Consider the following 11,499-nt stretch of genomic DNA (forward strand, 5'->3'; position numbering starts at 1 on the left):
TTATATTGTTGGTTCATAACAATGTAATATCAGTTTGGCTCACTGAATGCCATTGAAATTCCAACAAATTGTTTGACCACCTGGCCCCAAGACCATAAACTGAGAACAGACTCAAAAGTTTGATTTTTTAATCTTAAGTTTCATTCAAAGTATTAGCTTAAAAATTTGCAATTGTGCAAAATGCTTCAATTCTAAAATATGATGAAATGTTTTATTATTAAAATCATTTCCAAAGTTATATCAATTTGAAATTTTGACTTATGTCTGTTCTCGGTTTATGGTCTTGCGGCTAGGACTCCAAAAATTATACTGATGTTGCGAGGTGGAACTCGAGTAATTTTTTAAAATCAGTTTCAGAATTTTGAATATAAAATCGGGACGACTTTTAAAATGATCTTCAATTTCATTAATAAAGCAGTTGTCCATTAAACCTACCTGTATATAACCTATACTTATAAATAAAAAAATTGCAAATAAAATCCAAAACGTTTGTACCAGAGTTCCTACTTACTCCTCTAACAATACACTGTATACTAGAGGATGTCCATACACCATATTTAGACTGCATTCGGATGGTAAGTATCATGCTTTAAATTTAAAGTCTACTTAAATTAAGGACATTTGTCAAAAAAATTAAAAATAACAACTTTGATCGTTTTTGAATGAGTAAAATGAATACGTTTCACCGAGTAGTTTTTAATTTTTATTTAAAATAAAGGTAAATAATTGATAACACTATAAGTTGTGAATTGAATATATGATATATATATATACTGATACATTGAATTGTGCATATTTACTGATTTCATCCTTCAAGGAAATGAAGTACGAACATCTAGTGTGCAATATCAATAAAACTGTATAACAGGTTTCATATAAACGTCAATAAAGAAATTGTTATTTTTCAAGTCTTTACAATGAGGGATTGGGTTTGAGACCAACATCTAATTCATGCGGGATTTTGAACAAAGAACTTCTTCCATTTATAAACTTGTAGTCTGTCGGTGAAAATGCCAAAAATTCTGTCTGTGAAATATATAGAGATAACGAACAGCATTCAAAACCAAGGCAATAAACAATAAAAAGGAGCAGACCAACACGGACCTAAAAACGTTAGTGGTGGGATCAGGTGCTATGGAGGAGTAAGCATCCCCACCGACCGGTGATATCTACCGTGTGTATGTATGGTGAAATTGATATATAATTGTGAACTATTTTGAACCTTGTTATGATCTGGAAAAATCTGTCGTCAATTCAATGTGTTAGTAATGGCCTAAAAAATATTGTGAAAAACGTCATTAAGCATTTGACTTTATGATAAATTGTTCTTGCTGACAAGGTCATAACATCGAACATTAGAGCGTACGATTTGATGACTTTGAATGAGACTGTTGATATTCTTGTTTCAGCAATTTTTTTTTCAGTAATTTATCTCGTTTTCAAAATTGTTCATATGTAGAGAATGCGCTTTTGTTTCGAATAACTCAGAGATATAAAACTCTGGTGCAGGTGATAAAGAAATATTGCTGCATAAGTACGGTAAGTTGACGATTCAAAAGTTATTCATCACGTTAATCAGAATGCTTTCGTTATTAGATTGCCATTTACGTCTTTTTCAAGTAAATTAGCTAAAGATGAATCAGATGTGTTTGGCGTGTCACAGTGAGTATCAAACCTAATCCATTCTTATGTTTTCTGGTGTCAAGGAACCCAGTTCCAGTATGTTACCTTTGGTGTCCACTAAAGGGTAATAATCTTGCATATAATGTGTCCCCTATCAGTTTAAAAGTAAAGTTTTGAAAGAAATTGGCAAATCACCTGAAATACGCCTTTATGTTTTCCATTTCTGTGAACGCCCTAATGTTTAATTTAATTATTCAGTCAGATTTACATTGGCATATACATATACGCACCAACACCTATAAGAAATATATTTTCGAAATTCAGATCTCCTGAAGAGAATACAAAGGGATATATAAAAAAAAATCAATTCAATAAAAGTGTTCGCTTTAATAATTAAAAACAAAAATGTTTACGCAAAATTTTATCAGCGCCAAATTAATTTTCTATTGCCAGGTAGGAGTATGAATAGAAGGAGCTAATTCATTCATAACAACAAATATTAACATTAATTTTATATTATCCATGTTTTGACCATCATCATTGCATGCAATTATTAATACAGCAGTACACTGCCTGACTTTATTTCATACCAGAATTTGTGAAATACACTTAGCATTCTAAGTTTTTTGTGCTTTGATCTATGTAATATGAAAGGGATTAAGCAATTCTGACATGTCATAATGTTTATGATATTTAAAAATTATTGATTTTCAATTTTGGGTATAAAGATATTGTGATCTCAAGAGTAATTTCATTTGAAGTTGAATTTAAACATGAACATATGACAATATGTTTCACTTAAAATATCATCAGAAGAATCACGTTTTTATTGTTGATATTCATTGTAATACTGACAATGTGAAACTCTCTGAAATATATTTATGTTTTTTTAACTCATGTGAACAAAATAATTTTAACAATTTCAGAATAAAAAGCAATGTTAATAATATGCTCACAAATCGAATTTATTTACGTTAACTATGTTCATGCTGAGTTAATTGATATTTTTTTTACTTTAAGGGATACCTTTGATATTATGTAGCGGCCGCCAGATAAAATAATTTTCCTAAGTTGCACCAACATGCTTCCGTACTTTGACGTGCAAATATATTTAGAACTTTAATCTATACCATAACTTGTAAAAGGCACTTGCATGTAGGTCAGTAACATAATAGCACAATATGTGTAAAGTTGCATATAACATGAAGAAAAGCAACTCTGACATTTTATACTGTTCAATGATAAATTTCAAACCTTAGGTATTGTGTACATGTACAGTGTAATGTGCAATGTATATTACTTTCTGAGGAAAATAGTATCGAAATTGAATGTATACATGTTTTAAAAGTAATAATGTTCCTTGTAATTTGCCCAAGGGATTGATTGAACACATCGTGGTTAGTATCTTTTTATGTCGCTCCTGTTGCTTTTAAATCTTTACCTAAATTGGCATTTGTATACTACTATTTCCTAAAAAGGTCTATTAATTTGGCACCAGATTTAATGTTGGAAAAATTTAACACCGCAACACAATAAACTTAATCTTATTTTTTATTTCTTTACTTTTTTCAAAATTCAGAGAATTAATTACACTTATTTCTCCTTATTAAACAGTATGCATAAGAGGCGGAGCTAACATCGTAAAAATAGGTCTAAAATTAAACAAGATTAATAACAGTGACATGTATTTAAAATACGCGATAACTATTTTCTATCTCCCTATTTATACTGCATTGTACAAGTACATTATTTACAAAGGTATAAAATTTAATTTACATTATGAGCCCGTCCATGAAGGTTAAGAATATTTTAAAATCGATTTAACTTGTTCGAGCATATCATATTTAGCACAAAACATGCCGTCTTACAAGTCACTTGATGGAATTTAGCATTCATAAAGTACCTCACGGGATATATTCTGCGTATCACAACCCTTGGTAACAACATAGAGAGGCAGTGCAAGAACAAACAGTTTTTTTTTAAGTCATGATAGCATGCTCGTCAAATTATCTTCTTTTAATATAATAATTCAATGCAGATATGTCATGACTGTTATAAGGAGAACAATAAACAAAACTGCGCTGACTATGTATAAGATTTATCGAGATTGAAAAAATTGTAAAGATCTAGAAGATAGATTTGTAGTTTGTTAATACATATACAAGTACACACTTCTATTTATTGTAATTACGCAAAGGTGTAGATTATATGTTGATTATGCCTGCAATTAAAAGACAAGGGGTCCACGGGCCTATTAGGTCAACTAAGCAGTGGCGGATTTAAGGGGGGAGCACCCGGCGCACCCCCTCCTCCCAAATTGTCAAAGTTAACGTAAATCACAGTTTCGTCTAGACAATGTAAATATGTCTACTTGGTAGACCTCATTTTTACCCTACAAATTAAATCTATAGAACCCAGGAGCTTCCGGGGGCTTCGCCCCCTGAGCCCCCACCAGGGCTTGCCCTGGACCCACTGGGGGCCTCAAGGCGGCCCCAGACCCCTTGCCTACTTTTGGCGCCCCCTCTAAATTCAATTTCTGGCTCCGCGCCTGCTAAGTATTATGTAACAGCGTTCCAGCAATTGAATTTGATTCGTTTTTTAAACCAGACGCCATAAAATTCACAGTTTTGAAATAGGCACCATTGCTTATCATAATTATACACTTAGCATGCTTACTTTGGTTACTAAAAACTCAGAGGTAGATCAGAGCAACAAAGAGAAAAAAATCCACTTTATAACTTATTGTGATCCCCCCAGAAAGCACAGACCCTAGGCCACATAAATAAAATTTATACCAAATATCAGATTTTAAAGCATTACTTTATTTTCAGACTATGTACCCCCAAGTATGTACCCCCCAATACTAGTACCCCTGACCCATTGACCCTGAAATTAACTATTTTTGGAAAAGGCACCATTCTTAATTATTATATGTACTTAAATAATAGACATAACAGCCAGGAACAAAGGAAAAGATTACCAAAGAATCCATTCATTTCACCATATAAACACCCTAACACCAGAACTCCTCACCCAGGGGCCCTGAAATTTAGAATACTGAAAGAGCTAGGCGTCATTCCTCATCATAACACTATGTACATAGTTCATTGGTTTCATAACCAAGCGCAGAGGATTTTTAATGAATTTATGCATTTTTTAACTATATAATCAACAGAGCGACCAATCTAAAACTAGAACCCCTGAAACAAGAGCCCTAAAATTCACAATTTTGGAAAAGGCCTTCTTACTCATGATAACTATGTTCCTCGTTACTGTAGTTTGTTTAAGATTTTTAAAGAATTAATGTATTTTCACCATATAATCAATAGATTCCCGCTCTAACACCAAACCTTTCGTACCTGGGTCGATGAAATTCACAATTTTTGTGAACATTCTTGCTCATCATAACTATAAACATAATTTATTGGTTGAATACCCAAGAGTTGAAGAGAAGAATTTATGCATTTTCACTATATTATCAATACAGCCCCACCCTAACACTAGAATTCCTGACCCAGTGGCCATGAAATTCACAATTTCGGAAAAGGCAGACTTGTTCAGTTTATTCATGTACTTGATTTGTTTACTACATGTCCAGGAGCAGATATTTTCAAAGAATTAATGCATTCTCTCTATACAATCTATTCAGCCACGCCTCGAACAAGAACCCCCCTAGAGCCATGAATTTCTCAATTTTTATAGAGATATCAATGCTGATTACAATCATACCAACAGTTTGACTACTTGGTGTCTAGGAATGAAGGAAACAAAATTAAAGATTGGATTCAATTAAGTGGTTTTGGTCCCACCCCTTAGGTCCCATGTGGGGAGGCTGGGACCATGAAATTCACAATTATTATTCCCTAGATGCCGTATGCCAAAATTGGTTGTAATTGGTTTACTGGTTGCTGAGAAAAAGCTGAAAAAGTTTAAATGTTAACGCACGGCGATCGGCGGACGAAAACAGATAGCAATAGGTCACCTGCGTTTACATAATGCAAAAAAGAAACACTTATTTTATTTTTGTTTATGATTATCACTGCAAAATTTGAGGACAAACTTCAGGCTTGTCGAAGCATCATTCGAGTTTTAGACATAGATACCGACCATCCTTTATAAGGGTACCAGTTTAACCCCTTTCCATGATTGTTATTGCCGTATTCGCCATTGAGGTTTGACGTATGTCCTGTGCTGTACCACCAAGCCCCCCGCCACTTATCGGCTTCATTTAGTGATGGGTTAAGGTCGTTATCTTTATCAAATGTGGAAAACTGAGCCCCGTTGTGGCAATACTGGTGTACACAGGAAAAACCGTCTCCTGTAAACACGAAAATGCTAAAAAGGTAAAATACAATGATATATCTTTGTGGTCTTCTTTTGTTTATGTCTTAGAAATGTTAAAAAGTAGTATGACATGTTTGCTTCTTTTTTACAATTTTATTTTCTAGCTGAAATATTGTTTCTTTGTCACTTAAAGCTGATATGTAGCGGATGAGAACGAAATATACATTTTCCAATGTAGCGTTATTATTACATGTGTTATCTATTAATAATAATGAATGTTTTTAGTTAATGTGCAGTAATATTTTTTATGTGTACACATCATAACACATTAGTCCGAAAAATCTTACATTTTCCTGGTTTTTTGAGATTTTTATATTTTATATGCCAGGAAAACGTCAGAACCGGCACCATTTCGAGAATTTGTAATTTTGCCGTCTCAAACTGGAGTTCATTTTTAGTACTTGCGAACCGAACTAAATGTGGAAATCAGAATTTATCAACAGCACTATGCCTTTAGTACTCGCCAATATTGATGAAAAGAAAATATCTCTCCATATTTTGTCACAGGACTTGCAAGATTTTAAAATTCACGAAATGAAGACTCGGAATGAATCTTGACAATGGATAAAATCTTTTCAACGGATTACATGTTTTACAAATGAACCATAAATACGATATTGGTAAGTACTAAAAGTATTTTCTATTGATAACTTGTGACTATGAAATTTAATTCGGTTCACAAGTATCTTAAATCAACTCCAGTTGGAGGCGGCGATTTCCCAGTTTTCCTAATGACGCCTGGTTCTGACGATTTCCTGGGAATATCACAATCGTAAAAAAGGCCTAAAAACGTCAGATATTTCGGACTATAACACATATTATGCATTATGTAGAATTATTGCTAGCGTACCAGACAAACATTTTGGACATTCAGCATGTTCAGGGCTCATTTTGAAAATTAAATTTTATTATTCTTTCCTTTTTCAAATAAAAATGTTCAATTAAATCAAAGATTTTAAAAAAATCATTAGTGTATGTACTTCAAACATATACAAGATGATGAGTAATATTTTTTTGCAGTTAGATTAGAGTATTTCTTTGTAAAGAATGTATTGATAACAAATATAGTGACCTGAAATCTGTCTATTAAAAAAAATTAGTATTGAAAATCATCAAGGGAAGAATTGGAGACATATTCCAATACCTGCTGTTCCACTGTATCCTAAGATCTGGAGTCGATAATTGTCCCCCTCCCCCGCTATAGAGAATCTACTGTACTCCGCATACTTAGATTCTGTACCATATTCCAATTCCACACGTAGAACTGTATAGCCATTGGTCACCAACAGTCGGATGTTGTCAAGTCCTGAAAAGCATTAAACGAGAAATGGAGACAAATGTGTACAGGTGTGCTTTGCTTGCTGTTTTGTTTACATTTTCATTTTATGTTATATAAAAATTGTTGTTAAAAAATTGATGTATTTGTAGGCCTGTCAATGTAATTTAATATATGCAATAGTGTGTCAGTGCCCCATACATATATTTTGCGTCACCTTAAATGATATTTTTTTTAATAAAAAGCGTTTTCATATTTTTCTTCATTCAATTTGATACATAAATTATTACATGCGTCATTCGAAATTGAAAAGCAGCACAAAAGAAATATAATTAAAGTTCGTCTTTTTAAAAAAAGTTAAAAGAATTTAGTGCACTATTACTTTTTTATTTAATAAATTGTAAAATACATATATTTTATCTGAAGTAAATTGCTCACCGATCCAAAATTCAGAATCTAGGTCCCCGAATCCAGTCTTGTATTCTGTCCATCCTCTGAAGAAATTGACAGAACCATTAACTCTCCTCTGAATCATCTAAATAAAATGAAAAAAATATGACAAAAATGGAGAAAAAAACTAAAAAAAAATCAAAATTCCATTTATAATAAAATAACATGTTTTCTAGGGGTCATTTTTTATGCTTAGGAAAAAAATATTGTTGCGTGCGTGATTGTTCTTGTGGATAAAGAAATGTGGTTTTGTAACGCATTTAAATAATTCTTAACGTAGCAAAAATAACGTAATTGGACCTCATATTTACATGTACCATGTTCATAGCCAAAAATTTAACCTTTATGATAATAAGTGCCTCAATAGTATTTTTTTAATTACCGTCCAAATGTGACCGGCTGTGTTCATACAGTGGGTAGAAAATTGTTGGCCGCCTAATACTACTGTCTGAGGCAAACTTTCTCCAATAGAGGGCGTGATAGATCCACAGTCACAGTCTTAATTAAAAGAGTCAATCAAATCATTTCATGTGAATGTATTCATTTTCTTTTACCGCAAATAAATGTTTCGATTTACATTTGATCTTTTTAAAACTTTAACTTGTGAAAAAAAAATTCAGCTTACTGATCCAATTACATATAACGGAATTTAAGACATTTGTCTTTTGAAGTTTATTTATTTTTCACAGAAACATTAGAAATAGACAATTTTCAGTCTTAAGACAGAACAGGTCAAACATTATCATACACATATGTAACACACAACCAATGCTGGCTCAATCGTTTTTTTTTAATCCATCATACCTGTTCGCACCAAATCCACACTGGCAATACCTTTTCAGTTGTTGTTTTTACTATTCACACAATGTTTAACACACTAACAAAATCGATTTTTTTAATTGATAACTTACAAAATTAGCTATAACCACCATCAATATCCTTTCAATCAGTTACCTGTGTCCGCTGATGATAGTCCGCTTAAATTTTCATCGCATAAATAGTCAGTACTCATTTAAGTGTCCATCTGGAAAGAGCTGAAACCCTGTGTCCGCTAAAATTGTTTACGCTAAAATTTCATCATACCTATGAGCAGACAAAACGCTAAATTTTACACCTGCCAAGAAAACCCGCTATACAGTATTGATTATGATCCCCTTTAAACACATTATTAATCCTGAAATCGGTCTTTTATAACATTCACATATAACACAGTTGCTAATTTCTTTCAGGCGTCCTCATGAGTAAAAAACTCTCGAAAGGGACGTTATAGAACAATCAAACAAAACAAAGAAAATCAGTAAGTTACTTATTGTCTCATCTATATCTCACCTGCAATATCTTTTAGACCCATCTATAACTATATAGCACTTGAAAACCGGTATCATTTGTTCGGTCTATTATCATACCAACCTATAACACATTCGCATTCTCGATTCAGTCGATTAAAGTAGGATCCCCATCCGCATGCATGCTCCTGTAGGAAGTGAAAAAAAATCAAACGTAATACATATCTTTGAACACCCTATAAAAGTTCCATTCAAAATGATATTGTCTGAAACAATTAAAAAAATGTAAAAGAAAAGTGCCAGCCTAATGTAAAATCAATTATAATTCGTTAATAATCAGATTCGCTAAGGTCAATAACCAACAATGTATACTGAATGTATATCACATTGCTGTTAACTTGTTTGTTTTTTTTTTTATAATAAACGCCATCTTTCTTTGTTAAAATGTACACTTTATCTCTATCCTTTTGCAGAATTTTAATCGATTCATAATCAATTAAATATTTATTAAGGAGAATATCATTTTTACATTCAAAAATCTGGTACATTAAATTTTTAAGAATTTCTTTTAGCAGTGTTTTTGAATGATATTTCACATCTACACAATAAACATTAATAATTTTAAGAATGCATTCAGAAGATTAATCGAATTGTGTTATAACGATTTATTAAGAATACTGTCTCTTACAGGCTGTTTCAATGTAGAATGAAGTCTATTTGAATGCAAAATTGTGAATAAATATTTCTGCATTTTAAGTTACTATAAATAATCCATTAATTTATGATTGTTGTAACAGTTGCTTATATCATATGTTTCATCATAGACTCAAATTATTTTCCTTAATTATTCTTGAAAGAATACGGGTGTGAATCGTACAAAATATATGTTCAGGGCTTAACAGGAGTTCCATGCCTGTAAGGATTATCAAATAGAACGTAAGTGACATATTTGCACATATTAAAACAAGTACTTTTATGATTTTTTTTAAATGCAGTGAAAAATAATATTCGACAACGAGATTTTTGTCATCAAATTTATCTATGATAAGAAATAAAGTTAAACTCAATTACAAACGATATCATGGAATTTATTTCAAAATTGCAGATATCCGTACATTTCTTTTAAATAAATTGTATCTGAATTATCTTTATAATTTCTGAATAACTTTATAGGGAAGTAACAATAATGTTTTGATAAGCATAACATTCAAACAAACTTACCAATTCATAACGTAAACATGTTTTATTTCCGTTTTGCATCGATGTGGAAATTTTTGAACTAAGTCGTAAAACTGTTCCTGTCTCTAAAGAACATATTTCTACTGCGTTGCAATCCAAGTTCTTGTAACATTCCACAGCGCCGTAACGCAATGACATTTCTGTAATGGTCGGAGATAGCTCGGATATCAACAGAGAAGTGTCCAAATAGGAGACATTTCCTTGATATAAAAAGTTTCCATGTACAATTATGGCTTTTAAATGAGGTATACAAAAGAATACAAATGTATGAAAAAATATAAAGAAATTCATCTTTCTATTATTCCATTAAAACTTCCATTTAAGATTATTAAAGTTTCCTTCGGATATATTTTACTCTCTTTGTCGAAGATGACTTTATATCTCGACACTTTCTGTCCAAATGGTCAAGGGGAACTAATAGAAATGTACCTGTGACCTTTAACGATTCATTACAAAAATTATCATTTAGCTTAGAAATCATGTAGTATTTACAATACTTTTAGAAGTTAAGTACAATTTAATGAAAATCGAACTCAATCTGATAACAATCTAATTGATTTGTTGGTGCATAATGGATTCAATAATAAGTTAAAAAGTCAAAGATAACTCTGCTACAACTTTAAATATTTATCATTAATCTATTTTTTTTAAAATCGCAAATTTTCTGCATTTAATTCTTATAATGTATATGTGCGTTAAACTTTAATTTACAAAAAATGTAAATTTATCATCTATTAATTGTTATTTGGTTTAATGAAAGTGTTTACATAATTATACAAACACATTAATTAAATCGAATACTGCCCTGTGCTGAGATTATAATTTCATTTTCACCTATGTCACTTGTGATCACTGCCGATCAAAACGACCACAAAAAACATGTAACAAGTCTTATTTCCACTGTATTTTTTTCAAGCTTTATTTTTCATATTGAAAAAATATAATAAATTTTTTTCTGATCACTTGCTCCTGATTTTTAGGTATTAAAAAGATTACCTTTATATGCTTATTTTTACACAGGAGCACGTGCAAAAACAGTGTGAAATGCTTAAAATAGATTGTTTTCAGACATTATTGTTCTACCCCAAATATACGCTAAAAAGAACCAAAATGTCAAATCAAATTTAAAATCAATAGGTATTTTATTTATATGACTTGTATCTTTGAAATGAAAGCAAATTCATTGCAATTCATCTAGCATGAAAAGTTATAATAGATCACAATGTAAGTATCACCCCGTTTTTCTTGCCGTATTTTTTACAGTTTCGACATGCATAACAG

General features: G+C 31.5%; 1 protein-coding gene across 1 annotated transcript; it reads right to left on the reverse strand.

The window, feature by feature from the left end:
* Nucleotides 1-5,682: 5,682 nt before the first annotated feature.
* On the reverse strand, nt 5,683-10,451 carry LOC134257052 (fibrinogen-like protein A; the record flags this gene model as incomplete). Its single annotated transcript, XM_062739704.1, has 6 exons — nt 5,683-5,941; nt 7,112-7,273; nt 7,682-7,778; nt 8,076-8,191; nt 9,104-9,167; nt 10,201-10,451. Coding segments are annotated over 6 exons (947 nt in total), but the record flags the coding sequence as incomplete, so codon positions are not given.
* Between the last annotated feature and the right edge of the window lie 1,048 nt (nt 10,452-11,499).

This window comes from Saccostrea cucullata, unplaced genomic scaffold (genome assembly GCF_032062105.1).
Source record: "Saccostrea cucullata isolate Sc308-1 unplaced genomic scaffold, CSIRO_AGI_Scuc_v1 ctg3700, whole genome shotgun sequence".
Taxonomy (NCBI): Eukaryota; Metazoa; Mollusca; class Bivalvia; order Ostreida; family Ostreidae; genus Saccostrea; species Saccostrea cuccullata.